At 54.1% G+C, this 27,044-nt stretch overlaps 1 protein-coding gene across 2 annotated transcripts in view; it reads left to right on the top strand.

The window, feature by feature from the left end:
• The window catches only part of MSI2 (musashi RNA binding protein 2), a 379,231-nt gene extending 352,441 nt beyond the window's left edge, over positions 1–26,790 (top strand). The window contains exons 11-13 of one of the 2 annotated variants that reach the window (XM_065896502.1): positions 3,086–3,148; positions 24,635–24,789; positions 26,573–26,790. In XM_065896502.1, coding sequence (XP_065752574.1) covers positions 3,086–3,148; positions 24,635–24,789; positions 26,573–26,614 — 260 coding nt within the window. In that variant the 3' untranslated portion in view covers positions 26,615–26,790. Of the gene's footprint in view, positions 1–3,085; positions 3,149–24,580; positions 24,790–26,572 lie in introns of both variants that reach the window. The other variant, XM_065896501.1, reaches the window with a different exon arrangement.
• Positions 26,791–27,044: the final 254 nt, after the last annotated feature.

The raw sequence follows: 27,044 nt of genomic DNA, 5'->3' as shown, positions 1-27,044 counted from the left end.
ACTAATATCGCCATCTCTTTTACAAATGGGGACACCAAGGCACAGAAAAGTTAAGGCAGCTTGCCCAAAGTCACTCAGCTAGTAAGTGGCTAAGCTGGGATTTGAACCCAGACAGGCTTCGTGTCTGTGCACTTGGCTATCGGGCTAACCTGCCACACGAGGAGAAGCCTGGTTGCCCCGTTCACGCGTTGGCCGGACAGGCTGTGTCGAGGAGGGAGCCCTTCTCCGCATTGCCAGCAGCAGACGGGGGACGGTCATCTGGGCAGTGGGGTGCTAGGGTGGCCACGGGCACTCATGGACCAGGGGCTCTGCCACGCTTGCCTCAGCCCCAGCAAGAAGCCCTGAGCCCTGCCAGGTCTGCCTAATGCCCTGCAGTAATCCCCTGAATACCCCCTGCCAGGGCAACCCAGACCCCCAACCCTTCAAAAATAAAATAAGAGGTTTCCCAAGGAGGGAGTCTGCCGCAGGTGAGCCCTGGCTCCTGAGGGCCTGGGGAGAGATGCTGAGCACAGGACCAGAAGCCGAATCTGCAAGGCTCTCCCTGTTCTTCCACCTCCTCCGGGCCCAGCCCTGGAAGCTCCTGGTCCCCAGGTCCCTCCTGCCGTCCTGGAGACAGGCTGCACTCCATGGGGACAGCTGTAGGCCCATGACGGCCCCTGGCTGGGGCAGCCCCAGCACCTACACACACACACACACACACACACACACACACACACACACACACACACACACACACCCCTTTCTTGGATCTGTGCTCACGCATCCCCCACAAGCCCCGCCACCAAGGAGAGCCCATTGGCCTTAGAAATAGCATCAGTGGCTTAGCTGCCAGGTCATCTGGAGAACGTATTTGGGGTGACCGGTGAGGCTGGGCGGCCTCCCAGGACAGGAGGGGGTTGGCAGGGAGCTGGGGAAGTGGACGAAGAAGACAGCCCCGGGGCAAGATGCTGGGGCGGCGCTCTCTCCTCCCTGCTTAGGAGATTCCCAAGGAGGCCAGGCTGCACGGGGGGACGGGGGGAACGGCGGGCTGTGTCGCCACAGAGTGGGTGCTGTGAGGGCTGTCTCTGCTGTTCTGGGCACGCTGGGGGGCTCCCCCCCCCTGCTCCCCCGCCCCCAACACCTGTCACTCCGCTGAGCCCCGTTTTGATGGTCGAGTTTAAATTCAGCCCTTAGCAGTATCTGCTGAGCGGTCTCCAGCAGGAGCCTTTATCTGAGATTAGGGATAATGGATTTCCTTTCTTGGATCAGGTTTTTTTTTTCCCTCCCTCTTTCCTCTCTCTTTCTCTTGGACTTTTTGTCCAAAATGCACTCAACTCCAGAAAAGAGAGCTTTTGTTAAGTCTTCTTACTGACTCAACTCCCCTCCCCCAGCTCTGTCCCCCCTCCCTCCCCCCCCAACCACCATTTTTTTCATGCTTCCAAGGAAACCTGTTTCAAGTAAGAAGTGAGAGAGTACAAAAGAATAAGGACCTTCCTCCTGTCCCCGCCCTCATCCTTCTCCCTCAGGGTCCCCTGAGCCCTGCTCCGGGGCCTGCAGCACAGCCTGGCGTACAGTTGGGATGGGGAGAAATAACTTGACATCTTCCTTGTTTTCCTTCAGCACTTTGCGCAAGCACCACATCTTCAGAAATCTAGATCCTGCCTGGAAGAAATGGGGAGGGGACTTGGTGGGGGAGTCCCTTCCCTGGTCTTGGCAGGCAGGGGTCATTGCTGTGTACATTTATTTCACCTGGATCTTTCTTTTTCCCCCTTCAACAGCCCTATTACCATATTTAAATGCAAGTATGTCTCTTTTCATTGGCATTTGAAGTAGCTTAGCCTGACGTTTCTAGTATAGCTCCTTCCCTTCTGAACTTCTTTCCTCCCCAGTAGTTCTGTGTAGCTAGGGCAATAGTCTTAGAGTTTAGCGGGCTTCTAGTTTGCTGTGTTTGGGGGACGGCCCTCTCTCTCCTCCCCTGCTCCCCGGTGCATGTTCCCTTACCGCCCTCGTCCTGTAGCAGCTCCTTATCTGGAAGGCTCAGTGGCCAACGCTGAGCCCCTCCGTTGGGCTGTTTGCTTGCTGCTGGCTTCTGGCACATCATTTAAAACCACAGGCACCGGACACGGGTCTTGGGATCAGGCCTCCGAGCGTCTGCTTGGAGGTAGATTGTTCCACGCGTGGGGGAGAGTGTCTGTGTGTGTCCCAGGGCGTGGCCGTGCGTGAACATGCTAGTGGCCGAAAGAAGCCCGGGGGAGGGGACGTGCCCACCTCTTCCTTCACCTGGACACTCTGCAGCCACGCTGGGTCACCTTGTCCTTCTGACGTTTAGTCCCACTGCTGGGACAGCCTTGCTGCCTGGTGCGTTGTCAGATCAAAACCCCCAGGAGACCCTTCAATGCCAACTTGATTGGGACGGTGGAGCTCAGACAGAAGAACCAGATCTAAATCCCCCTCATGTGCCTCCAGAGCCACAGGCCCACCCCACGTCGGTCTCTGCGGCCCCACACTTCCTCCCCGAGCTGGACCCCCAGAATGCTTCACCCCTAGGCCTGGGGCCGTGATGCTGCTGGCACTGAAGTGTGGAGTCAAGATGGCCAAGCCAGCCTGAGGCCTCAGGAGAACAGCTAGGCTTAAGCCGTCTCCTGGCCAAGGTGCCTGTAGTGTCAAGAGGCCACCCCCAAGGCCTCCTGCCTATGGCTCAGGGCTGACTGCACCACAGGGACCCCTGCCTGTGACCGGGCCGTGCTCGACCCCACCCAGCTCTTGACAAGCCCTGGGGAATCACCAAGGTGCCCGTGCAGGGGCCGCAGGGAGCTCGCCCTGCTCTCAAGAGAAGTTACTCTTCATTCTCTTCCGTTATTTTGGTGTGCCGTCTAGAACCAGTTTCCCGGGTGACAAATGTGTGACAATCAAACACGCCTAAAGATGCTGTGCCTTCCAGAAGCCCGAGCGCCACTTATCCATGTCCCTCCCAAAGGCCGGCCCGTGGACATCCCTTCCCCACCCCCGTCTTCTGTGTCGGGGCGGGGGACATGGCCTGTGAGACGCGTCTGTCCGTGGCCCTTTCCAGGACCCTCCTTCACCCCAGCTCCTCTCTCTCTGCCAGGCTTCCCAGCAGCGGCTTATGGACCAGTGGCAGCGGCAGCGGTGGCGGCAGCACGAGGATCAGGTAGGAAGGTGTGCGGGCCAGGCGGCTCCCAGGCATGCCCAGTGTGCAGGGGAAGGTAAAGGCCCTGTTGGATGTGTGGCTGCGTCTGCCCACCACTCTCACCACAGCCCGGAGGGGGGCGGGGGGCGGCCCCAGCGGGGGGTCAGTCCCGGGACCGCAAACCAAAGGTAGATGATGATTCCCTCCCTCGAAAGAGAAAAAATGGATTTCTTTTGGACTTCGGACGGGCCCCTTCACCTGACAACCGGCTTCAGGGCACCCGTGGGCATTTCCCTCCTTGGCTTTTGCTGGTTCACAAGGCCCCCTGCCTCGAGTCTCTGACCCAGCCAGAGAAGCTCTAGGTTGCCAAGGGAGACTCAGAGTCCAGCCATGTGGTCCTGGCCTTGGAGCAACCCACCCCTTTGGCCCCTGCTGCCCTTGGCAAGGGGGCTTGCTGATCCGGGGCTAAACCCCGAGTCCCTGAGGGTCAAATGTGAGGCCAACCCTGACCCCAGGGAGTGAAGCTGCTCTTCCTGAAGCCCCCGGGCCATCCCAGACTCTCTTCTGAGCCAAGACCAGAGAGCTCCGAGACTCTAGCCGCCAAGGAAATTTAGGTGTTCCCTCCCATGAGGTCGCCCAGGTCATTTGGTCTCCAAATCCAACCTTTGAGGGGGTCTGGGACCCTTGGGGTGAGCTGGGAACCTTTCCCCACTGGCACTGTGGGCTCAGGCTGGAGCTGGGCCGTTGTCCCTCTCCCCAAGATGCCCTCTGCCTTCCTGAGCAAGCAGGGCTTCTGCTGTGTGCTCCCCCATCCCCCAGGCCACCGAGAGGGCCCCCACCTCCGAAACCCGGGAGCCATGGTTTGCAGCTCTCCCCCAACACCCCGCGGCCAGGGTGCTGGAGCACCCAGGGAAGTTTAGTTTGATGTAACAGGGCTCTGAGGAGGGCCGGGGGAGGGAGGTGCTGCTGAGGGTACCAGGAAATGGGGCATTAAAAGCCCAGAGGGCAAACGCCAAAAAGACCCAAACCCTCGGTGGTAAGAGACTGGCACAGTGAGGCCCTTTGGAAACGTCAGTAAAAATCCGTTCCATGCAAACTGGCACTGCCTCAAGCTACAAAGGACCCACTCCCCTGAGCCACCCGCTGGGGGCTTGTTTGGAGGGGCCAGGGAATTCTCAGGGGGCTGCTGAGGGCGTTAGCCAGAGAGCTGGGCGGGGGCACCAGGCGCCTTTCCTCGGCTTCCGCCCGCCCAGCCGGCCTCCGAAGCTCCCACCGGCCCTCTGGCCAGCGTCTCTTGGTCCCCCTGCCCTGGGGGCGGGTTGCACAGCTGCCTAGTGTCTCCCTGTTCCATTTGGTTTTTTAACTTGAGAGCTTTTTGGTATCATGATAAATGAGCCTCTGTCCTACCTGTGCCTGGGGGAAGGGACAACAAAAAGAAAAATCCTGAGATTTTTGAGCGTTGTTGGTTGTTGTTTTCTCCGTTCAGTTTCTTTCTTATTGTAACTTGGATTATGAAACTAAACTTTAACCCAAAATTAACCCTGCCTCTCTCCCCACCCCCATTCTCCCTGACTTCATGGCAAGTTTAAAGGGCAGCATGGGGTTCTTTGAGAGTCTGAGAGTGGTCTCCCCATGGTCTCTGCCCCCTTCTGCCACCCCTGCCCTCTCCCAGACCCCCAGAGCCAGGCGGGAGTCCCACCCATCTCCTCTAACTCCTAACCCCAAAGGTCAGAGCCATCTCCAACCACCCTTTTTTTTTCAGGATCAGTGGTGTTTTATTTGTAGCCATCTCCATCAGGAGCAAAGTCTCCCACAGGCCATTCTAGGTCAGCCATGCTCATCACTGCACTGTTAGTGAATTCTCTCCAGGAGTGTGCTCCCAGACCCCCTGCCCACACCAGCCTGGGTTAGTGCAAGGAGTAAATCCTCAGCTCGGAGGTGCCCACCCCAGGATGCAGGCTCGGCCAGGAAGCTGTAGGGCACCCCCCAGTGCAGCCTGGGTGTGCCCGAGGGTGATGACCGGGCTGTGCCTGCCAAAGTCAGAACACTGCCCAGGCTGGAGGACACCTGCCCACGTGTAGACAGGGTAGCTCGGCCCCCACCCCCTACCCCCTGTGAACCTGGAGCAGGGTTACAAGGCTGGGGAAGGAAGATCTCCACCTGTCTTTCTCTTAGTGCATTTTGACCTGTAAGGACTCTCCCCTTCCTCCCTCCCTCCCCCTAGAAGATGATCTGGACTCCAAGTCTGGCAGGATGGCCAATTATTTACCTGTCATAGTGGCCCCTGGGTGGCATTTTGGCATGTATGGGAGGGGCTACACAGACTTATTTGGGTATGTGCATCGGCCCAGGCCAGCAGGGGGGCTCACTGAGGGCTGATTGCCTGGTCTACCTTCACCGCCTCCTGCAATCCTGCCCCACCCATCCCAGCTCCTCCCCCGGGGACAGGGATGCTCCTTCAGCCCCCCAGCCGCCCCCCCCCCCCACAGCCTCGGCTGTTGGGGGGCATTACAAGTTCAACTGCATTCTCTCATAGGGAGAAGCTGGTCTAGGGAGTCTGTGGAGTGCCGCCCTTGGGCTTGGTCCCATGCTGAACCTGGCCGGGGACTCAGAACAGTGGGAAACAGGGCCTCTGCTCCCCAGGGGCTCTCAGGCTTGGCTTAGAGATCAGGTGGACTGTGAAAGGCCCTCTTTGCACTTTCATTTTTCTCAAGCTCCACAGTTTTGTGTGGGTTTTCCCTTCCTTATTATGACGTGCCGGGGGAGCTCCCTGAGCAGAAGCTCCAGCCGGAGGCCGTGGGGTGGGAAGCAAGCAGCTTCGGTTCTGATGAGCTGGGCAACGGCATCCGTCAGGGCTACGGTGTCAGGGTAGGAGGGCCCTGGGCCTGGAGCTCTGCACCCACCTCAGCCGACTTCTCTGGGCCAGCCTGCCCTGGGCCTGAGGTGGGTGGGCTCGGGCGACCCCCAGGGGGAGGTCCCGGCGACTCCTAGATGACTTCACTATCAGTGTCACTTTTCTTTTACCTTCACCCGGAAGTTTGAAACGTCATCTTTTCTTGTGCTCAGTCAAGACTTTGTTTGTTTATTTTGATCGTATCCATTCAGTTCCAGTGGCCTCATCATGCCCCTCCCCCAAAACCTAAATCAAGTTTGGTAAACGACTCCCCCGGACAAGTGAGGGAAATGGTTCGAATCTCCAGGCTATTTGATTTCTGGGTGGCATCGCGGGTGGGTCTGTGTATGAGTCTTAGGCCCCGGCCCCAGCCCAGCCCCAGCCCAGCCAGGACCCCTTACTGTGCTTTACACTTGCCAGCTTTGTTCCCATCTAGTGACATGAGCTCCTGACGGTGGTGGTGAGTGTGAGAGTCATGTTCTGTTGTCTTTTCTCTTGCTTGGTTGGGGCTGCGGTGAGAGTGTCTCTGAGGCATACTCTCCCGCCTCTCTTACACTAGGATCTGCACACCTCCTCTCAAACTCTCTTCTGAGCACGCTCAGCGGGAAGGTTTGTCCACACCTATTAATCCTCTCTCAGTGTCCAGCTTCCTGTTAGTACCAGCTGGTTTGCATGTTTTTGCTTGTTCAGATGAAACAGTTCAAGAAACAAACTCATATCCAACTCTCGAGAAATGTCTTTTTTTGTACACTTTCGTTTTCGATTTTTTTTTTTTATTAGTTACAGCTCTGAAACACCTGTTGTCCAGTAAAACATTTCACACCCCCTGCCTGTTCTTAGATTGTATGTCTCTGTGGGACTGAACTAAATGCATGCCTGTAGTAGATGTACTGGTAGCCGTAGCCGTAGTTGTAGAACATGCATTGTTGAGTTGATATTACAGGGCCTCGGACAGCTCGGCACAGCACGGCTGTCTGCAGGATAGCGTGGGGGCCAGGAGGAGAAGGGGCTCCATATTTTCAATGTTGCCAAAGGGCTTGGATCCATGTTCCTGCCATCAGCCACCACCACCTCCCCTCACACTCCCTGCTCCCCCAGTCCAGGACTGGGTCACCACCCTCAGCTCTAGCCTTCCCAACTGAGATCTCTCTTAATAGTGTCCAGCTATAGTGAAAGAGAATGGAATCAGGGTTGGAAGGAGTCTTACAGTTAGTTCTTCCTTGTTCCTGTCTTCCTCCTGTGGTTCTTGAACAGATCAGGCCTTTTTTTTACTTCTGAAGGCCTAGCAGCAAGGCTTCTCCAAGCCCTCTACTCCTTGAGTCCTTTGCCAGCTCACATCCAGCCCTTCAAGGATTCAGGTCCTTGTGGCAGCCCTGTCTACATGGTCGGAGGGGAAATGAAATATGATGGGGAGAGGGATTAAGATCTCAAGATCCTTAGTCTGCAGACAGGGGATGCATTTGGTCTTAGTCGAGGTCGGCATTTGTTCTTACGGTTGGTGAAGGTAAAAGGAGAAAGGGTGGAAGGGAAGTGGGGTGAGAGGGGTGACATTCCTGTTGTGGAGATTACTGGAACCCCTTCATGAGGAGGGGAGGGGAGGGGAGGGGAGGGGCGTGGTGGAGAGGAAGGGGGCCTGTAATAGCCAAAGAGGAGGCCACAGTTTGCCAGCATCGCCCCAGGAAGGCTTCCCAGTCCTGCAGCCTCTGCCCTGGGTTCAGGGCGTGTGCAGTCAGCCATCTCTGGACACTTGGTCTCCCCTCCATTTGTGGTGACAAATCATAAGACAGTGCAGAGGTCTCTTAGAGCTCTTGGAGGCATCCCTAACCTTCGTAAGTTGATGGAAGATGAAGCAGTAGTTGCCACCTGGGACCTGCTCCTAAAGCCAGGCTGGTTGGTGGCTGTGACCCAACGCTGCAGGACGCAGGTGGGATCTGAACGTTCAGGGTGCAAGTTATTATCAGAGGAGACAGAAGCCCAGGAAGTCCCCATAAGAGTGTGCAAAATGGTAGCCCGTGGCATGTGGCCCAGTCGGGGTGGACCAGGATTGAATGTGAGCCGGCAGGCCGGCCAGATTGAGGGCCCCGAGGCCCAGGAAGGGAGATCTGGGAGGAGCCGGCCTTCTGGCCCAGTCTTCACGGGGGTAGGAGTGGGCAATGGCAGAGGGAGAAGCTGGAACTGTCAGGCTTCGGGGCTGCTGAAGCCGTAGATTGACCCAGAATGGGGAGCAGCAGAAGAGGGTGGGGACAGAGGCAGAGAGAGCAGAAAATCCCCACCCCACCCCCCACCCCCGCCTGAATCCTAGGTCTGGCTTTGCTGCCCTGTGGCTGGACATCCCTGAGTTTCTGTTCCAGTAAAATTCAAGTCTGGGGATAGAATAAATCATTTAACTTGAGCCATAAAGTAAACACTTTGGGGAAGAGAGTAGATCTCAGACCCACCCCACTTTTGTCTCAGGACATCTTCCACGTCCCCAGTGAAATCCTTTGCCTCCTGTGTGTTCGGGGCTGAGGGAGTCCACTCACTCCTCCAGCTGCGGACATTGTCTGCACCGGTTGCGGCACAAGCCTTAGGGTTCCCAGGTGTTGCTTTCAACAAGCCTGTACCGAAGGTTTGCTTTGTGCCAGGCACCAAGGCATATAAAGGCGGGTAACACTTCTTGCCTTCAGTGGTCTGAGAATCGAGATTCCTTCCACTGAAAGCCCCTGTTTCCCACGATGCGTTGTTTCTGGCACTGTCAGCTTCATTTAGAAAAGGAAAATGGATCGCTGTGCTGCCTTTATTGCTCAAGATGGCTTTCCTGGGCCTCCGTTAGCAGAATCCGACGTCCAGGAAAGGGGGGGGTGGGGCGCGGGGTTGCAGTGCAGGCATCTCTTCTTTCCCGCCCAGGCTCCCTTGTGCTAGCAGCAAGCATCCCCTGGGGGCTGTGACCCCAAGATGGCCCATCTGTGGGTAAGGTCGCGGGGACACCCTCTCATTGGAATAGAGCCAGCACAGTAGCCCAGAGGGAGAGAAAATCTGTGAGCTGTTAGGACTGCTAACCAGCCAGATACTTGAAAGACTGTCCCGGAACATATATCTCCCAGTCGCTGCCTTGTGCTCTGGGCATGGGCACCTTGTTTCTCAGTTTGTCATTAAAATCTTCATTTCTGGGAGAGCCGGGACTTTGCCCGTAAAGAGTCCAGCATTGGATTTCAGTAACCCCGGTGAATTTATAATAATGTGCAGAGCTGCCCACCTCTGACCTCATCTTCATTCATTTTCCAAGGGCTTTTGGACCATCTCTGTTGAGGATAAAATACATCAGCTCTAATCAATAATTTTGTAATAGAAATACCATGCACTTGATAAATCAACTCTAGTGCATTTAGTGACTAGCCTCAAAGCCCAGACCTAAGTATGAGTTAATCCTAAAGTGAATGGAGTGGGAGAATGTTAATGGTCTTTTAAATCAGTGGAATTATTTTCAGTGGCTGACACATCCGTGCCCGCCCCCTGAGCTGGTTGGCCTTCTCACATGCTGGCTTGGGAGCACAGGCCCTGCTGTCTGGAGGAGGGGTGGGAAGAATGGTGCCCTTGAGAGTTCTATAACAGCACATAGAGCCCAATACAGAGGGGCAAAGGAATCCCCTCCTTGTACTCTGGGCTGGGTGGGGGCACTGCAGGATCTGGGGAGCCCCAAAAGTTGGTGAACCCACGTGTTGGTGAGAGTCATCAAAGGAGCACATACCTGGGTACATCACGGCTCCTTGTGTTCCTACAGAGCTAAGGCTGTCACGTCTATTACCGCAGCTACCCCGTGAGATGGGCAGAAAGGCAGAAGGTTTGGGCTCAATTTTACATGTTTGTTTTTATGAGAAAGCTGGCCTGCAGAGTGGTCACGTGACTTATCCAAAGTCACACAGCTGGTTACCTGGTTAGTGAGGCTTTGGTCAAGGGTAAAGAACCCTGAACTCGAACCCGGGTCTTTGGCCTCCTTTAAGTAGCCCTGGGAGGAACCACGTTTGTTCATGAAGGACTCACCTGCCGCCCAGACACCCTGCACATATAGGAACGTCCTGGGAAAGCCCGACAGCCTCGGCTGCCAGCTCTGTGTTGGCTGAGGACTCAGGCTCCAGGACTTCACAGTCCAACCTTTCAGATGCAGATTTCAGAACCGGACCCAGGGCACATCTGCCGTGGAGTTGAAATTGACGGATACTTATTAAGTGTTCAACAACAGTAATTATTATTATATGTGACAGGCACCGTCCTAGGCCTTGATTCAGGGTACTTTGAGCTGTATCAGAAAACCCAGCTCAGTGTGATCAAATATTACAGGGGATTTATTGGCTGACATCCTGGAAGCTCTACTGGAAGAGTGAGCTTCATGTGTTCAGGGCTCATTTTCTGCAGTCTTCTTAGCTTTGCCCTCCTTCTCATTTCGATATTGTCTTTTTGTTGGTTTCCTATGATGGCAAAATGGCTACAGCAGTTTCCTGCCTCACAATTACCCTGTCTAGAAGAAGAGGGGCGTCAGGTGGTCCAGGATTCTAGCAAAAGTCCAGAACTTTGTGCTATTTGGTTAAGGCCTAGGTTACAAGGAGCAATCACTGAGGGTGGGATCTGACCCCTCTAAACCCAGCTAAAGGAGCTAAAGGAGCTCCGACACAGTGGAAGAAGGATGGATTTCCAAAGGCAAATCTGGGTACTGATAAAAGGGGGGGAAAGAGACTGATGCTGGCAGCCCTGGAAGCTCATAGATGACTCCAGAGCACAGTCCCTGCCCTAGAGGCTCTCCCAGCCTAGCGTGGAGACTAATGTGTACTTACAATATGATGCCTAAGCCAGGTAAAGGAGGAGCACAGAGCTGTGGGGGGAAGTCGAGGAAGGTTTCACAGGGGAGCGAGTATCTATACTTTTAAAGGACAGATAGGAGCTCCCCAGGGAGCCTAGGGAAACAGCTTATGCAAAGCCACCAGAAGAACAGAGTGATTTTGAAGTCCTGCAAATGGTTCACTCTGACTAGAAAATAAAATGCACTGGGGTTGAGGGCAACAGCTAGCTAGAGAGCTGGGCAGAGTCAGAGCAGGGGGTCCTTAGTGCCATGCTAAAGAGCCTGGATTCACCTAGGTGACTGGGAGCCTCAGAGAGGCCTGAAACCAAGAAGTGACATCAGATTTGTTTGTTAGACAAGCCAGACAGCAGGGTGGATTAGAGAGACAAGAGGGGAGGCATAAGGACAAGTGACAAACCATGAAATTGTAAACACTCCATAAATGTTCATATATAGCTGCCCAGTAAGAGATACTCTTCCCCGTTAGCTGACTAACTCTGGGCTCCACGTCATGCTGGTTGGGGGACAGTGGGAGGCTGTCTAATGGGCGGTGGTGATATAGGCTTGAAGAGGTAGAGACAGGCTAGAGTCTGGGAGAGGGAGACTTTGAAAGCCCAATTGATACAGTCCTATTGGTGGGAGAGAGAGGCTCATATTCTTTATGGCAGTGGAACTCAGCAAAGACAGAACCGAGTAAGGAAGATCAACCTGGCAGTGGCCCAGCAAAGCCCAATCTGACCCCTTAATCCCTGGGGCTGTGCTGGGTTTGTGGTCTGGAGCAAGGGGAGGAGAGCAATGCAGACCCTGGAGGGCATTCCATCATGGGGAGGCCCCCTTCGTTTCCAGCAGTTCTCCTTTGCTTCTGCCAACAAGTTGTTGTTCATTCCCTGCTCGGGGCTATTGGTTCCCATTCCTGTGCCCTCATGGCAGCCACTGCCCTCGTCCTTTCTGCCAGTCCATTTCCCTCTGTCCTCATCTTTGGTCCCTCTGTTCAAATCTGGCTCAGAACACCAGGAAACCACACCCGATTAACCCTCCCTGGGATGCCCCCTCCTTCGCTCTAGCTTCTCAATGTGATCTTGTGTCCTCAGTCTTCTTCCTGATTGGTGAGTTCTCCTCAGTGAAAGGCAGGATTTTGAGTCTTTGGAAGATATTTTGCACGTTATCTCAGAGTGGTGCCTGCCTTCTCCAACAATATGAACCATCAATCCTCCAGGAGGCAGTCAGCCTCGTTCTTATTATAGATGAGTAATTACTGTGCAATTAGAGAAGACAGAAAACAAAGGGGCCCTTTGTTCCTGGATGCTCATTAATAAATACAAAGGTCTCCCCTTTCCATCCTGGGATCCTGCACAATGGGAGGTGGGCAAATAATGCTTTTGAACAGCTGTGATTGGCTGTTGCAATTAGATCTGTCAGGATGAGAGAGCCACAGCGATATCCACTCTACGGCATGGACCAGAGGGTTCCAGCCGGCATCTCAAAATTCAAACCCACCTGGGAGGTCCCTTGAGGGAAGGATATCTTGCAAGTGGTGGACAGAATGCTAAAGACACTTCCTAGCCAATTTTAATAAAATAATGGTAACAGTAATATGTTAATGATAACTCACATGTATTATGAGTGAGTCATGTACTCTGCTAAGCCCACCTCCCTTATCCCATTTTATTCTCATAGCCCTAGGAAATGGGTGCTGTCATTCCCATTCCCATTTTTAAGGTTTAAAAACTGTGGCTTAGGGCTTCCCTGGTGGCGCAGTGGTTGAGAGTCCGCCTGCCGATGCAGGGGACACGGGTTCGTGCCCCGGTCCGGGAAGATCCCACGTGCCGCAGAGCGGCTGGGTCCGTGAGCCGTGGCCGCTGGGCCTGCGCATCCGGAGCCTGTGCTCTGCAACGGGAGAGGCTACAACAGTGAGAGGCCCGCGTAGCGCAAAAAAAAAAACAAACAAAACAAAACCTGTGGCTTAGCATGTGTGAGGTGTCAGAGGCAGGATCTGAGCCTAGGTCTGTCTCATCGGACAGCGCCTGTCAGCAGACGCTCCATCGTACCAGTCCTGCCGTACCTGCAAAGCTCTGCATCTTTGAAACATACCCTCAACAAGACCAACCGCTGCCATCAGCTCAGTTCCCCATACCCCTGGTGGCGGAGAGAGCCCGGTCATTTTCAGGAGGCATTATATGTGTTTTTTGCACCTGCTTCTGCTGTTGCAGACTTCACATCACGGTTCTGTCTGGCTTTAGCTGACATTTCCGATCTGGCTTCTGGTCTCTGAATCTCTTCAGACCAAAGGCACACAAAGGAGGCCCAGAGGAGGCACGGTCGGGTAAGTGTGAGCCGGGCTAAAGATCATTATTAGAAAGGAGCCTTTAGCTAAAACAAAACTGAAGGAAGTTAGCCACTGCCTGAAGGAAACTAGGCCATGAAGCAGGGGAGGACGCTTTGGGCAAGACTCTTCTCGGTAGGGATGTTAACATCCCTTCACGTGAGCTGTGAGGACTTAATCTGGAAGGTCGCTGGGAAGCCCAGCCCAGCCCAGCCCTGAGGCTGGGAGGGGATTGGCCGCCCAGTTGCTGGGGCTTTGCCTTAAGCCAGTGGCTGGGAGGGGCGGAGCCGGAGGCGGGAGCAGTGGGCTCCTCCGCCAATCGTCCTGCAGGGAGGCTGGGCTCCCAGTACCATGGCAACAGTACCATGAGCGGGGCTCATTTGTTTTGTTGATGAGCAATTACTACGCAATTAGAGAAAGCTAAAAATAAAGGGGCCCTTTGTTCCTAGTTACTTATTAATATTAATAAAACGTTCTGTCCAGTTAACGCAAACCTGTGCGCCTGTGGTAGAGCCCACTGTGGGAGGCAAAGGCTGCCCAGCCCCGCTTTCCCCTCTCTTTCTGGAAGTTTTTTCTGACTGTAACGTGCAGAGGGTAGGCTTTCCCCGTCTTGGCCGGGAGAGGAGATGCTCAGCCTTACCAACACATGGGACCCAGGATGCCCTGGAGTCAGGGCGTCGGTCAGGCACTGACCCGGGCAGAAGACCTGGTCGTGTCAACCCAGCCTCCAGAGAAAAGACCACAAACACGGCAGCAAAACCAGAAAACATCGACCTGAGTTGGAAGAAACCTCTCGCCCAGTTTTGCTATGTACCCTTGGCCACGTTGTTCGACTTTTCTGGGTCTAGGTTGTTCAGCGCCAGGTGCATAAAATAGTCTCTAAACCTTCCGCTGAGGTAGCCCCTGAGATTTCAGTGTCTCCCCTCCCACCTGGCTTGAAGAGAAACCAATCAGACTTGGAAATGACTTGCTAGAAGGTTACTTGGTTGTTCAGGGGTTGACCCCACAACTTCTGGCATCTGGCCTTGGAGATGGAAACAGCTCAGAGGCATCCCTTATATCCCTTCCTCGTCCAAGGGGACGGGTTATCTTGTGGATTAATCAGATAAGGATGATAAGAGGCTTTTAAGAAGAAGCAGGAGAAGAGAAGGAGGTGGAGGAGGAAGAAGAAGAAGAAGATGATGACAAGAGCGTAGAAGGAAGAGCAGGGAATCAGAAGACTTGGTTCCCGTCTGGCTTCTGCCAACAACAAGCTGGTTGATTTGGGGTCAAAGGATTTCAGACTGTTGGGTTCTTGGGCACCATTCAGCTCTATAGCTCTGTATTGCTGCTGTTTCCAAAGCTCTGGATCCCTTATCATTGGGAGCAAAAGGTTGACAGTGATAGTGCCTTAAGATCTGAGAGGAGTGACCGGAAGAGAAAGCCAGGGGCTTCCAAGTGATGAGGCAACTGGTAGGGATGCATTTGAAAAAATCAGTCACACGTTTTTTTTAATGTGTGAAGGCAATGAGAGGGATAGACATATTTCCAGAATTGTGTATCATTAAAACAAAACAAAACAAAACAACCCCTATAGTCAGATTTCCATCCTTGTGTGTGGTTGATTAACCCTTTAGGGTTTGGCACTCTGGAAGGTATTCACTAATAAAGGTGGACCTGTTAATAGCTGTCGTCGATGAGCTGTGGAACTGGGGCGAACGCAGTGGTTCTTGAACTTGGCTACATGTTAGAATCACCTAGGGAGTTCTTAAAATTCCTAGTGTCCAGGCCACACTGTAAGATCCATCAAATCAGAATCTACAGGGGGATGGCGGGAGGTGGGGGGCATGGTGGGCAGGCCTCAGCGTTACTTAAAAGCTCCCCAGGCAAGTCCAACCTGTAACCATGGACTCAAATACCATCAGGTTCTTGCTAGATATGGAGCCTCACACCATCTCTGTGACTTTGTCATCAGCATCCCTACCTCAGAAACAGATAAATCGAGCCAAGCCAGACAGTTCACCCCAGCCTCCTCTAAAGAGCTGGTCTGGGATCCTTAGCTGGCAGCCTTGGAGCCCAGGCCTCTCCTGCCCACCACTGGTCCTCCCGGCAGGGCCAGGAAACCCACCCCTCCAGGATGGGCTGACGGGGTCTTTGTCCTCATAGATGGATTCTCCTACCTCCCCCCGCCCAGGACAGCCCTGTCCTGGCTGAGATTGAGAGCATGTACCCATAGAACCAGCAGCCCGGAGCAACCATAAACAGGGAAGCAGCCACCCTCCTCGACTGTCTGATGAATGGGGGCCTTTTGGTAAGGTCGGAGTTTGTTTGTTATTAAAGACCTAATTAGAAACATGAGAGGGAGCTGAATGGCGCCATGCTTGGCCAATTAGTGACATGTATGCGCCCGCTTTGAACTTCAAGGACACAGAGCTATTAGCGCTTACATCAAACACGGATTAAACTCCTGTGCCTTTATAATCATTAAAGACGGGCTGCTCCGGTGGAAAAGCCTCAGGTCCTCAAGGGGCTGCCCCTTGGGCATCCTTCCCACTCCACCCGCTGGCTGCTAGAGCCCCAAACAGTGAGTTTCCATGAAATGTGATCAGGCAGTAAATACGGAGGATGCTAGGGCATGCCAGCTCCCCACAGGACAGCCCTCAGCAGACTGGAGTCTTTGGGGACTGAGACCAGCCCTCTGGTTGCACTTTCTAGGGTGGGAGGGCTTCCTTTCTCTCTGGCAGTGCCCTTTCCACCTCCCCCTGACCCCAGCGATGCCGCATGCCTGCTTCGTGCCCGGTCTTGTTCTGGGATGTGGCACAGAGGAGGGTGGTCTAGTCCTCAGGTGAGAGGCTGATCCCCGTCTCCTGTGGCAGGCATGGCCCAACCTCAGGGAGCCCCCGGTCTGAAGGGGGAGACACCCCCGCCACCAGGGAGCTCCCAATTTGGAAAGGGCAGCAGGACCCATGCCCTCGGGAGCTGGCATTCCAACATTGGAGCTTTGATTCCTTGTCCTTGATTTTGTGACCTCTGTGAGGCCAAGAAATATCCAAATAAACAGAAGAAACCTTCTCAAACTATGACGCAAGGAAGGACAGCTGGGCAGCATGATTCAGTTTAAAAAGCAGCCCGGGGGAGTAGCCCTGAAGACCAAGTGAGAGCTGGTTTCAGTCGGTCTGAGGCACTGTGAGACCCTGGACACATCCCCTCATGGCCCCAGCCCTCGGTTTCCTTGTCGGCAGCCCCAGGGCAATAAGACCCATCTTACAAGTTGTTGGGAGCGTGAACAGGATGGTGTTAAACGCCTGCCAATGCGCCTGGCACGCAGTAGGTGCTCAGTGAATCTTAGTTCCCTTTCTAGCCTGGCACCCCGAGAAACCACAGCTTCTAGAACCCTGTGCCCCTTGCCTCCAGACCCCGTTTTGCCTGAACTAGTATGAGGCTTTCCCCCGCCCCACCTTTGCTAACTGGGACAGGGCATCACCTCATTCCTTCCGAGCTTTTCATCGTGACTGAGGATACTACAAGGATGCAGTTCCGGCCTTGGGTTTCATAGCGTTTTCTGTTAACACTAGTTATAGCGAAGGAAATGTATGCTGGGGCTGCAGTGAGCGGAATCACTTACAAGACACAAGCAAGGACCCGACCCTTCTGGCTGGGGGCGGGCAGGGTGAGAATTAGAAAGCGAGCACGCACGCACACACAGCACGGCCGGGGCGCCTGGGTCCATGCGGGGGGAAGCCAGACTGGTTTCTTTTTTGAAAAGATAAAGAGGTGGGTGTGCCTCGGGGACACAGGGGGTCACCCGAGCAAAACACAGCCAGGCAGATTCTCAGGATTAAACTAGGAGACCCTTGGAGCAGCAGAACTGTTACAGAGAGAGAGGGAGTCCTTCCCAGGCCACACACTCCCTAACCTCCTTTCCTTCTGATTCTCAGGTCAGGGAGGGCTGGAATGGGAGGCTCTGGCATCGCCCATGTGCTGCTCCTTGCCCGTGCTAACCTGTGTGGGCCTGGAACCTGAAACCAGTTAATTTAGGGAAGAGGCAGCAGGATGTGAGTGTTAAAACACCCACCGCCTGCTTCAGTCGAACCATAAACATTTGTCTCTGGGGTTGACTTCCCCTCGTCTTCTGAAGCACTTGAGAGGCTCAGGGTGGAAGTGTTGTTGAAAGGCTGCTTTATATCCCAGAGGAATCAGGATCACCGCCTTGCGTTCACTCCTTGTGGCCTGAGCTGGAGCGGCCACTGGGGTCCCTTCCTTGGGGAAGCTGCTGCAGCCGGGCAGACAGTTCACACTGGCAGAGCGAGTGCCACCTAGGCCCCAGGGACTCACGTCGTGGCCTTTCCTTCCCTGGGGCCCCTCTCCCCCTTCTTCCTTAGAACATGCAAACAAGGTCAGTCCCTCAAGACCCCTGGGGTCTGGGAGAAACAAGAACCTGATGGTGGCCCCAGAAAGTTCGTTCTTTGCCCTCATGACAAAAGCTTGGTTTCTTTGGCCATCAGGCCCAGGCCCACTCAAGGCTACTGCATCCCCAGAATTTACCCCGTGAGCAGATGGTAGCCAGCCACTGACCCCCTTCCCCCCGCTTCCCTCCATCCCAACTAACGCAGCCTAGTCCTTTGGTTGGAAGAGACACACCCACAACACCCAAATCAGGGCTGATAAGAAAAAAGCATCGAGATGGAAAGAGAATGAGATGTTTTCTGCTGAGATTGTACAACAAGAGAAAGTATAAAGTACCGGCCACAAAGCCCTCCTCGGATATAGGTCCTTTGCGGGTGCTTGGGGCTGTCTCCTCACGCTGACCTGAGTGGTAGTGTGAGTATCCCGGTTCACTAGTAACCCAGGATGTGAGGGCTTTGGAGCCGACCAGCAGTGAAGTTATCTCTTTAGGGGATGTGATTTGACCGGAAGCTGAGACCATTCTACAGAATAATGAGTCCCAAGTCTTAGGTTCCACTGTCCATCAATTCCCCACTTAAGATAGGCCAGCACTAACCAACGGACATCTACACTGACCTCCGTAGTCTGAAGCAGGCTAGGTGTCGAGCAAACAAGCAGTTGCCACCACTGAAACCGACAGTCGGGATGCTTGTGACGCTGACTCCCTCCGCCCAGTGAATGAGCTAACACTCTCCACGTGTCCTGTGCGGTATTGATGATGAGCCGGGCATCACCGGATGTGTCCAGCCTTGTTGATACCAGGCTGAGTTTGTCCTTCTCAGTAATATACTGGTTTGTATATGGAGACAGGGAGAAAGAAATACCATCACGTTGCTCTCTCAAGCCTCCCCCAGTTTTAAAGTATGTCTTCTCCTTGCCTTCTGAAATAGTTGAATTTCAGCAGAGCTTAAAAAAAAAAAAAATGTTGTATATAAAATTGATTGTCCCTGCATCTGGGTCCCTGAACTGATTTGACTTAAACTGAGTGTGTCATACAGTTTTCCCAGGTTAGATGTAACTGCTGGCCCTCTCTATCTCCCTCTGCCACCTCCAGGCTGAGCTCTAGGGGGAAAGTTTGAGCCAGGATCCCCGGGACACAGTGGCCGGGCAGACTGCTGGATGCAATTCCCTCCTTGCCCTGCTGGTAATTCACAGCTGAGGGTTTCTCCTTCCGTTATCAGAAGCAGGTGTATCTTTTCAGGCTGACCTTTCCCATCAGACCACCTGCGTTAATTTACAGTGGGCATGCCTTCCAGAGGGCGCAGTGAGGCTGCAGACTGGGGCCGTCAACTCTGTTTCAAGGAAGGCCTCGGCTGCCTGGTTGCTGTTCCTCAGAGCCCCCCAGCAAGGAGAGGGGCTGTTCAGAGGCAGGTTTCCGCTTCTGACAGCCACCTGGCATTATGGACCCAGCATCCACTGAGGCCCCCGTGTTGTAGGGGAATCGGGCAGCTTTTGCTCTTGCTCTGGAGAACACAGGGTCCCGTGAGAACCCGGAGGGTCCCCGCCTTCCACACGCCCCCCTGCCTTGAGGGGTCCCTTGCTGACATGAGACACGGGCTCTGCTGCTGTGGAGTTTTAATCCAGGCGGAGAGAAGCATGATATAGACGAGGTGAGTGTCGGAGGGGCGGTGACTCTGGCCTCTTTTCTCTGGCATCGGCCTATCAGCAGAGCCCCTCTACTCATTCCTTTTTCAGTCGCTTTCTTTAAATTCTCTAAAACAAACAAAAGCCCCTAAAATCTAGTGTGATGAGTTAACACAGCCCTGCCCTCGAAGAATATCACGTCGGCTTATGCTCCGGGTCCTCCATTCTGCGGGAGCTGGGGGTTGGGAACAGGGCCACGACACCGTCAGCCCAGACCAGACTCCCCTCCCTTGTCCCTGTGGGAGGCATAATGAGTTCTGCCGGGCAGCAGGTTACCTTCTGAGCTGGGCTTGCTGAGGACGGGCCCACCAACTGCATTTGCCTTGTGAGCAGCACACACTCTGTCCCAGAAATGTCCTGGGGGCCTCGAGGCCCCTCCTGAGATTAAACCTGGCGGCAACACATAATGCACCAAGAAGACGATTGAAGTTGTCTTGAGGGCTGGCCCTGCCTTTTGCTGAAACGTGAGACCCACGAAACGAGGACCCAGGCCTAAGGCTGGGACTTGGCAGGGCCCTGGTTTGTCCCAGATATGTGGCCTGAGCTCATCTGGAAAAGACTTTGGAAACAGTTCCTTTCTCTGGATCAGTAATAACCTACTTTTCAAGCCTTAGAGCCAGAGGCGCCCTCCCAGGGGTGCCCCCGCTTAGAGTCCTGGGCCCTAGCGTTCTGCCCCAGGTCCAGTGGCATCACTTTGGGGTCATACAGAAGTACTGGGACTTCCATACCTTTCCTAGACATACAGTGAGGCTGTCCTGATTCTCACTGCCCTCCCCCACGACATCCCCACCCTCGGTGACGAATTCCACCCTCAGCCCAGCGCCTTCTGACCACAGCTGGGCAGAACCAAATGCAGACTGTAAGCCCTCCATAAGGCAGGCGTCTCCTGGGTTTGCCGTCAAACCCCGAGGGGCCCACGAGCTTTGGGTCCAGCCCCTGCAGGTGAGAGTCTGAGCCTGCAGGACAGACCTTGGATAAGGTCTTTGGATGGCTTTCCTGGGCCAGCCATCAAGGTGTTTTCTTCCCTTGATGGGCAGGAAGTTCCTCCTTTTATCTGACGGGAAGTGCCTCCCAATTTGATTCAAATGCGTTTCCTCTTGCTGGCCTCTGAGATATAGTGTCCTTACTTTCCTGTCCCCCAGTCCCCAGAGTCCTTTCATCGGGTCCAAGGTGATTAAGTGCACCAGGTGGATGAAATAGATCCTTTTGTGAATCACTTCCTGATTTGTATGGCCAGTGAATTGTACTCTCCTACATCAGATTTTCCTAAATCTGCGTATGGTACCTGTCTCCTTGGGCTCTGCGTAGACAGCTATGTCAAATATAGGTGTATTTGTTTTATACTTGACAAGTTCCAGAGCACCGTCTCTTTTGCGTTTTCGCCACAGCCCACGGAGAGTCAGGCTGAGTAGGGCAGGCAGCACTCACGTGTCGCAGGTGAGGACTCCAACCGGTGAGGGGCTGACATTCAGGCGTGTAGCCGGAGGTCAGGGCCAGGGTCACACTCGGGTCTTCTGACTCCAAGTCCAGTGTTCCCTTTCTCTGCACCATAGCTGCCTCCCTGAGCATACCTGCTGCCTGGACCCAGAAAGTCCAGAGGATGCTGGGGGACAGGGCGAGGCGTAAAGAGGAGCCTGCCCAGTATTAAACCACCGCTGTGGACGCTGCCCAGAGCAGCCGATGGGAAAGTGACCCTGCTCCCTCACAGCAAGCCCCCGAACTGCAACTTGGCCCAGGGCTTGCCCAAGGCCACTTAGCATTCACAGCTTCTGCTGCAAAAATGCCAGGGTGTTTGCAGGACACTGTCCTCCTCTGGGACAGGAGTCAGAATGTCCGATTTATAAACCTCAGCGCTGTCTATTCAGCAGCACATACTGAGACCCCTCCCTCCCTCCCCATCCCCCCCCACACACCCCCTAGCTGAGCAGGAGACGGGCGTCCTTGCCCACTAAGAGTAATGTCCCGTCCCCTCTTCCTGACCTGATCCTGGCCTGTGGGACATTTCTGGCCCCTCAAAATGAGCCTGGAGGCGACCTCCAAGGAGACAGACCATTGAAAATTGACTGAGGGGTGACTGGAACAGAAAGCACCCTTAGGTCAGGGGCTCGGAGTCATGCTTCTCCTCCTGCCTCTCCTCTCAAGGTCACAGCTTGGAGGGGAGGGCCTCCTCCTTTACTGTGTAACCAGCCAGTGTGCAGTGCGAACCTCCCAAAAGAAGAAAATCGCTTTGTCCCTAATGCCTTCCCACCATCAGACAGCGGGAACAGCCGCCGACACGTTGGCGTGCGCAGTGCCCTGCCCCTTTCTTCCCAAGCAGCAGAGCCGCTGCTGGGTAGAGCATTCCCAGAGATCGTGGGTTCGGGCCATCTCGTTGGCTTGTTAACATACTTTCTGGAGCCTGGGTCTTCCGCCCACAGAGAAAGAGGGAGTCATTGACCAAGGGGCCCAGAGACCCGGCCCCTCCATGCCCTCAGCCTTTGAGGGTGCAGCATCCACTGTCCAGAAGCCCAGAGGAAAAGGACCAGCCCAGGACCAGGTGCTTCTTGCCTGCCAGCTGCACCCTCGGCGGGAACCCACAGCCTGATCTTTCACCCTTGGCTGGGGACTGTGCAGGGTGACTCTGAGCTGGGGCTCCGGCATTAGGAGGGCAAGTGTATATTCACGTGAGACTTAGGGTTTTAGAGCTGCATTTTAACACAGAGCCTTCTCAACCGTGATACTGGTGTCATTTGATGGAAGAGGACTGAGAGGGGAGGGGCAATGTAGGCCTAAGAAGAGCTGCTTACTGTGAAATCCCCTTCAGGCCAACTCTCAAGCTGCAGGCCTCCTGGGCACACAGGCTCGTGAGAGGTAGCCGGGGGCTGGGCCAAATACCGCCAGCCCTCCTGTCTTCTAAGCCTCCGGAGGGGCGTGTTTCAGGACATGCCGCCTCCTGCCTCCCAGGCTGCCTCCTCTGGCTGATTTAGTCTCTGGATGGCCCTACCCCTGCTGGAAGAAGCCAAGATGGAGACGTCCCTTCTCCCTGGCTTCTAGATAGGCGGGCCTGCCCACTGTCCTCCTGGATCCTCATCTGGACACAGGAGAAAGGGGTCAAAAAGTCTTCCTATCTTGCACTGTGGCCCACTGCCCACACCCCTGCTCTCCACCCTGAAACAGAGCCAGCTAGATACTTTGTTGGTTACTTGGTATAGGAGCGGGGTCAGCTGCCTGGGTGAACCAGGAGTCCGCTGTCTGAGCTCCCTCAGTTTTCCTAGCCCGGAGGAAGAAAGTGTGTGAGACCGAGATAATGCTGCCTTTTGAAGATCGCAGCTCACTCCATGAGTGAGCAAGGCCAAACGTTATCTGCAAGTTTAATCTTCTGTATTCAAAAATCCCGTCCCCTTTGTCTGCCGGTGCCTTCCCAAATCAGCAACTCACTTGCTCGAAGCCTCTGTGATTTTTTTTTCTCTTTAACCTGTTCTTCCCTTCGGCCAGTTTCTTCCTTTCTCAGCACAGCTTCCAAGGGGCCTGACCTTGGGGCCTCCTGCCCTAGAGGGCATCCCAAGGTAGCAGCTTGCCTTTTCTCTGCTGGGTCAAGAGCCAGGCCCAGCTTGGCTTGCTCTCCTTTGCATCTTCGTGTCCTGTCCCAGTCTCCAACTGGCCTGGCTGGAGTGCATCTTCGGTCTCTTCCCATCCCGGCAACAAGTGGGTAGAAATCAATCCACGTCTGGCTCTTCAATCCCCCCGGGCCCAGAAGTGAGGGGCTCCAACCACAGGTCCGCGGGGCAAGGCCATGGCCCAGAGCAGACTTGCAGATGTTCTTCCCTTCTGCCACTGAGGGCGGGTGGCCACAGGGCAGAGGGAAGTGCCGAGGGGGGCAGGAGGGAGAAGGCTGTTGGGAGGAGCAGCCCCTGGGAGCCATGGAAATGCGTGGAAGCCAGATTGTCTGGTTCTTTGAGATGGGTTAGTTGTAGCCCAGAACTGGCCAAGCCCCAGACTCACCTTGAGCTTTAAAAATCAATGAGAACTTATTTTTACAGTTAAAAAAAAAATTTTTTTTTTCCATTAGGGAAAAGAAAAAGTTTAAGCTACTAAGGAGAAATGAAGATGAGACACAATGAACCTGGTTGACAGGCTGTGGCCCTTGCTGGGGAGGGAATGATGGAATTTGGGGGAGGCTAGGGGAGGGAGCCTGAGACAGTGTCTCCTCCCACTGCCCCCTCCGCACTGCCGCTCTCAGGTCTGTGGGTGTGAAGTCCCATCTCTCTGTAGCGAAGGTACATTCCTAGCTCTTTTCCTGTCTGGAGTCTGTATCTGAAGATAACCAACAGAAAGCAGACATTTCGGCCAGATATGCTTTAGTGATAAATTGCTTCAGTCAGTATGCTCTGCATTCATACTTGTCTTTTTTTTTTTTAAACGAAAGGAAAAAAAAAGTTTAAATCCCCCCTTTCCTTCTACTGCAGGAGGTGAGTGTGTGGGTGTCCGGTAGAATCATTGGCATTCACTCAGCTTCGGCCCCAGAGCCTCCAGCTTTGCCATCCCCACCCCATCCCCTCCCTCCATCCCCAGCTCTCCACCCCAGAAGGGAACCCTCTGCCACCATCATTACTGTTACGTTAAGATGCCCAAATTTTCCATGACATATCCCATCCTCCGACCACGTTCAGTATTGATGATGTTCATACAGGGATATAAATGGGAGGGGTGGGCAGGGAGGGAGTAGCCAGTGGGGAGGGGGGAAAGTGGTTGGTGGGGGGGGAGGGGCGCTGAAGATCTTTTTTTTTGTTTAAAACAAATTTGTCATTTAATGGATCCAAAAACAAACCAGAAAAGAAAAAGTGAAAGAAAAAGCAAATCAAAAATCCCCTCCCCAAAGATTTTTTTTTTTCCTGGACACAAACTGCTTTGTTTCCTGTCACATTTTAATATCAATATTAACACAATGTGTAGTCTAAAACTAGTTCCTTTGTAGTTTGCATGGGATGTGAATGCTGTCTCAACGTGCCCAGATCTAGACAAGACTGCATGAGCATCAACTCAGATGTGAAAAAAAAAAAAAAAAACTCTTTCTCTCTCTCTCTTCCATATATACCTCTATTTCTATTGTGATAATTTGGTGGGCAGTGAAGCACCTCCGGTTGGTTGCCGTAGTGTGTTGAATGATTGTTTTTTTCTTCTCTCTATTTTTGGAGCTCCGAGCTTCTTAGTAGTAGCCTGGGCTGAGTATTCTTGAGTCCCTGCTGATGTCTTCGCATGGCCTTGGTTCAGTGTTAGAAGTTGGGCCTCAGCTGTTTTTCTGGAGTGTTTGGCTTGTAATGACCGGTGCATGCGTGGCTTCTGGCCTCATACCCAGCTCTATTCTCTGCACACCAGTCCTGAATAGCTACAGTGCTCAACCGAATTTTGGCGCGCCCGCTTCCCCGGCAGGCTCCAACCCGGCGCGGCCCGGAGGCTTCCCGGGGGCCAACAGCCCAGGACCTGTCGCCGATCTCTACGGCCCTGCCAGCCAGGACTCCGGAGTGGGGAATTACATAAGTGCGGCCAGCCCACAGCCGGGCTCAGGCTTCGGCCACGGCATAGCTGTAAGTACCTTCCTGCCCCTGCCCTCCTGCCCGTGTCCTGTGGCACCCCGGGGCGGGTGTGCCAGAAAAGCCCAGAGGTGGGAGGCCAGGAGAGGGCAGCGGGCCCCCATCCGCATCACGTCAGCCATCCAGGGCTGAAGCTTCTTCGTTTAGGTGCTTCCTGAGCACCTGTGGGTCAGGCACGGTGTGCAGCCATGGGTGAGTGGAGGGAGTGTGGGCAGGTCAGGTTCAGATCACCACTCCAGCACGTCCAGCCCATGCAACCTTGAGCCACGTATATAATCCTCTGCTTCCCTGGCTGCCAAACGAATATAAGTGTTCCTCCCTCAAAAGATTGTGAGAGAATAAATGGAAACGGGATATGTCAGCTGCTGGCTCACAGTAGAGCCTCAGTATCAGCCCCCTCTCCTCGATCCCGGCCTCCTGGAGACTCATGTGCGTTGGGACCTTGGAGCTACAGACCCGCCCCACAGGGTAGCAGCTTAGTCGGGAGAGTCACCACCCAAGGTCCAGAGGCAGCGCCGGGGCCTGGGACGTAGCGTGGGGTGCAAGCCCTGTCCCAGGAGGTTTCCTCCGCTAACGTTTCTTACAGTTTCCAGGTTCCAATAAGTTCCCATTTGCGTTCTGTAGCTGCGCCTGCCCCCGAAGGCCAGATGCATTTGATATTTGTAATGCTCTGTGGTTCTATAATCTCACTAATCCAGGCAATGGAAATTTGCTTAACAGATTTGCATGCTGTTTTCAGATTGTATTGTTCTTCCCCCTCGCAGTGTGTGTGAGCATGAATGTGCCTGAGCCCACTTACTCGCTTGTCCCTTCCATTCGGAAAACAGAAAATCGGCCAACCTCACCATCTTGGAGTCACTTTGATTTTGAGCTGAGTTGGGAGTGTCTGCTGTCCCAGGTCATGTCCCTGTCGGGAGAGCCCTGCCTCCCGAGCTGTGCTGGGGAGAAGAGAACAAGGGCAGACGGTCTGGGCACCAGGGCAGCCCGTCCCTGACCCTGGTGTTAGAAGTCCTCCGTCCCCACCTCAAACGCACGTCTGTGCACTCTCATGCATGCACACACACTCTCCACACACTCACACACACACACACACACACACACACACACACACTTCTGCCATCCCTGGCCTGTGCGGTCCGGGTCCTTGTTCAATTCCACTCCCGAGCCGGTATCACTTAAGGCAGTAGTTTGATAAGTCAAATCCCCTCGGATCAGCTGTAGTACCAAATCCAGAGTAGTAGTATTCAGCTTCGAGCTGCATCAGTTTGGGAGACCGTCAGTCACCACGTGGAACACAGCTCATTTCCATTGTCAGTGCCCAGAAACACAGACCCTATTTGTTCATGAAAACCTCGGTCTCTGACCTGTGTGCTGTGGTGGTCTCTGAAATAAGCACATCGTCACGTTTGGTCTGCACGGGCCTTGCTTTCTCCCCAGCTGGAGCCGTTGGGACTGCGGACAGAGACACTGTTATCTTTGCTCGCTGGGGCTCAGGGCAACGGTGCCCATCATTTTCGGCGCAAGCCCCCCTTTCCTATCACCCACCCACCCCTGTGAATCTGGCTCTCAATTTTGCCCCGGGTGAGCGGACAGGCCGGGGGTGGGGAGTCGGGGCTGGGAAGGATGTCATTCTGGCCCCTCGTGGCACGGTGTCTCAGAATTACATATTCATGCTGGCAGCCACAATCTAGTCCTAGAGATAATTTCCTTTCCCAGAATATGACAATCTGTTCCCATGTATGGTGTGCTGATGACCTTAACAATTGTGCAATTTTAGGGACCTTTGATTGCAACGGCCTTTACAAATGGATACCATTGAGCAGGTGCTTTCGTTGCCATCTCACTCTGAGGTATTACCTTCTCTGCCACGTGTCTCGCCCGCTGGGCGTGTCCGTACATGTATGCGCCCTGGGCATGCAAGTACGCACGGCCCTGGTCTCCTCACGTCCACATCTCTCCTTCCTCTTTCTGGACCCCTTTTCAGGGGGGTGGGGGACAAAACAATCCAGTCTTTTAATCTCTCATCCCTCCTCCAGCTTAAAGCATGACCCCACTTTTTTTCTTTGATTCTTTTGATTCCTCTTCTCTATCTTTCCCACCCCTCATCTTTCTCTGTCTTGAAATACAATCAAGAGTATGGGAAACTGGAAGGAGATTTTGTGCTGTGCCCGTCCCAGGGGGACGGAGGCAGGGAACCGCTGAGCTTCTGCCAGGCCTGGGGGTGGAAGGGCGGGCAGGATCCTGCGAGC

The sequence above is a fragment of the Phocoena phocoena genome, chromosome 19, assembly GCF_963924675.1.
Source record: "Phocoena phocoena chromosome 19, mPhoPho1.1, whole genome shotgun sequence".
Classification (NCBI taxonomy): domain Eukaryota; kingdom Metazoa; phylum Chordata; class Mammalia; order Artiodactyla; family Phocoenidae; genus Phocoena; species Phocoena phocoena.
Note: the sequence above shows the minus strand (reverse complement) of the source record. Positions and strands in the feature narration are given on the sequence as shown.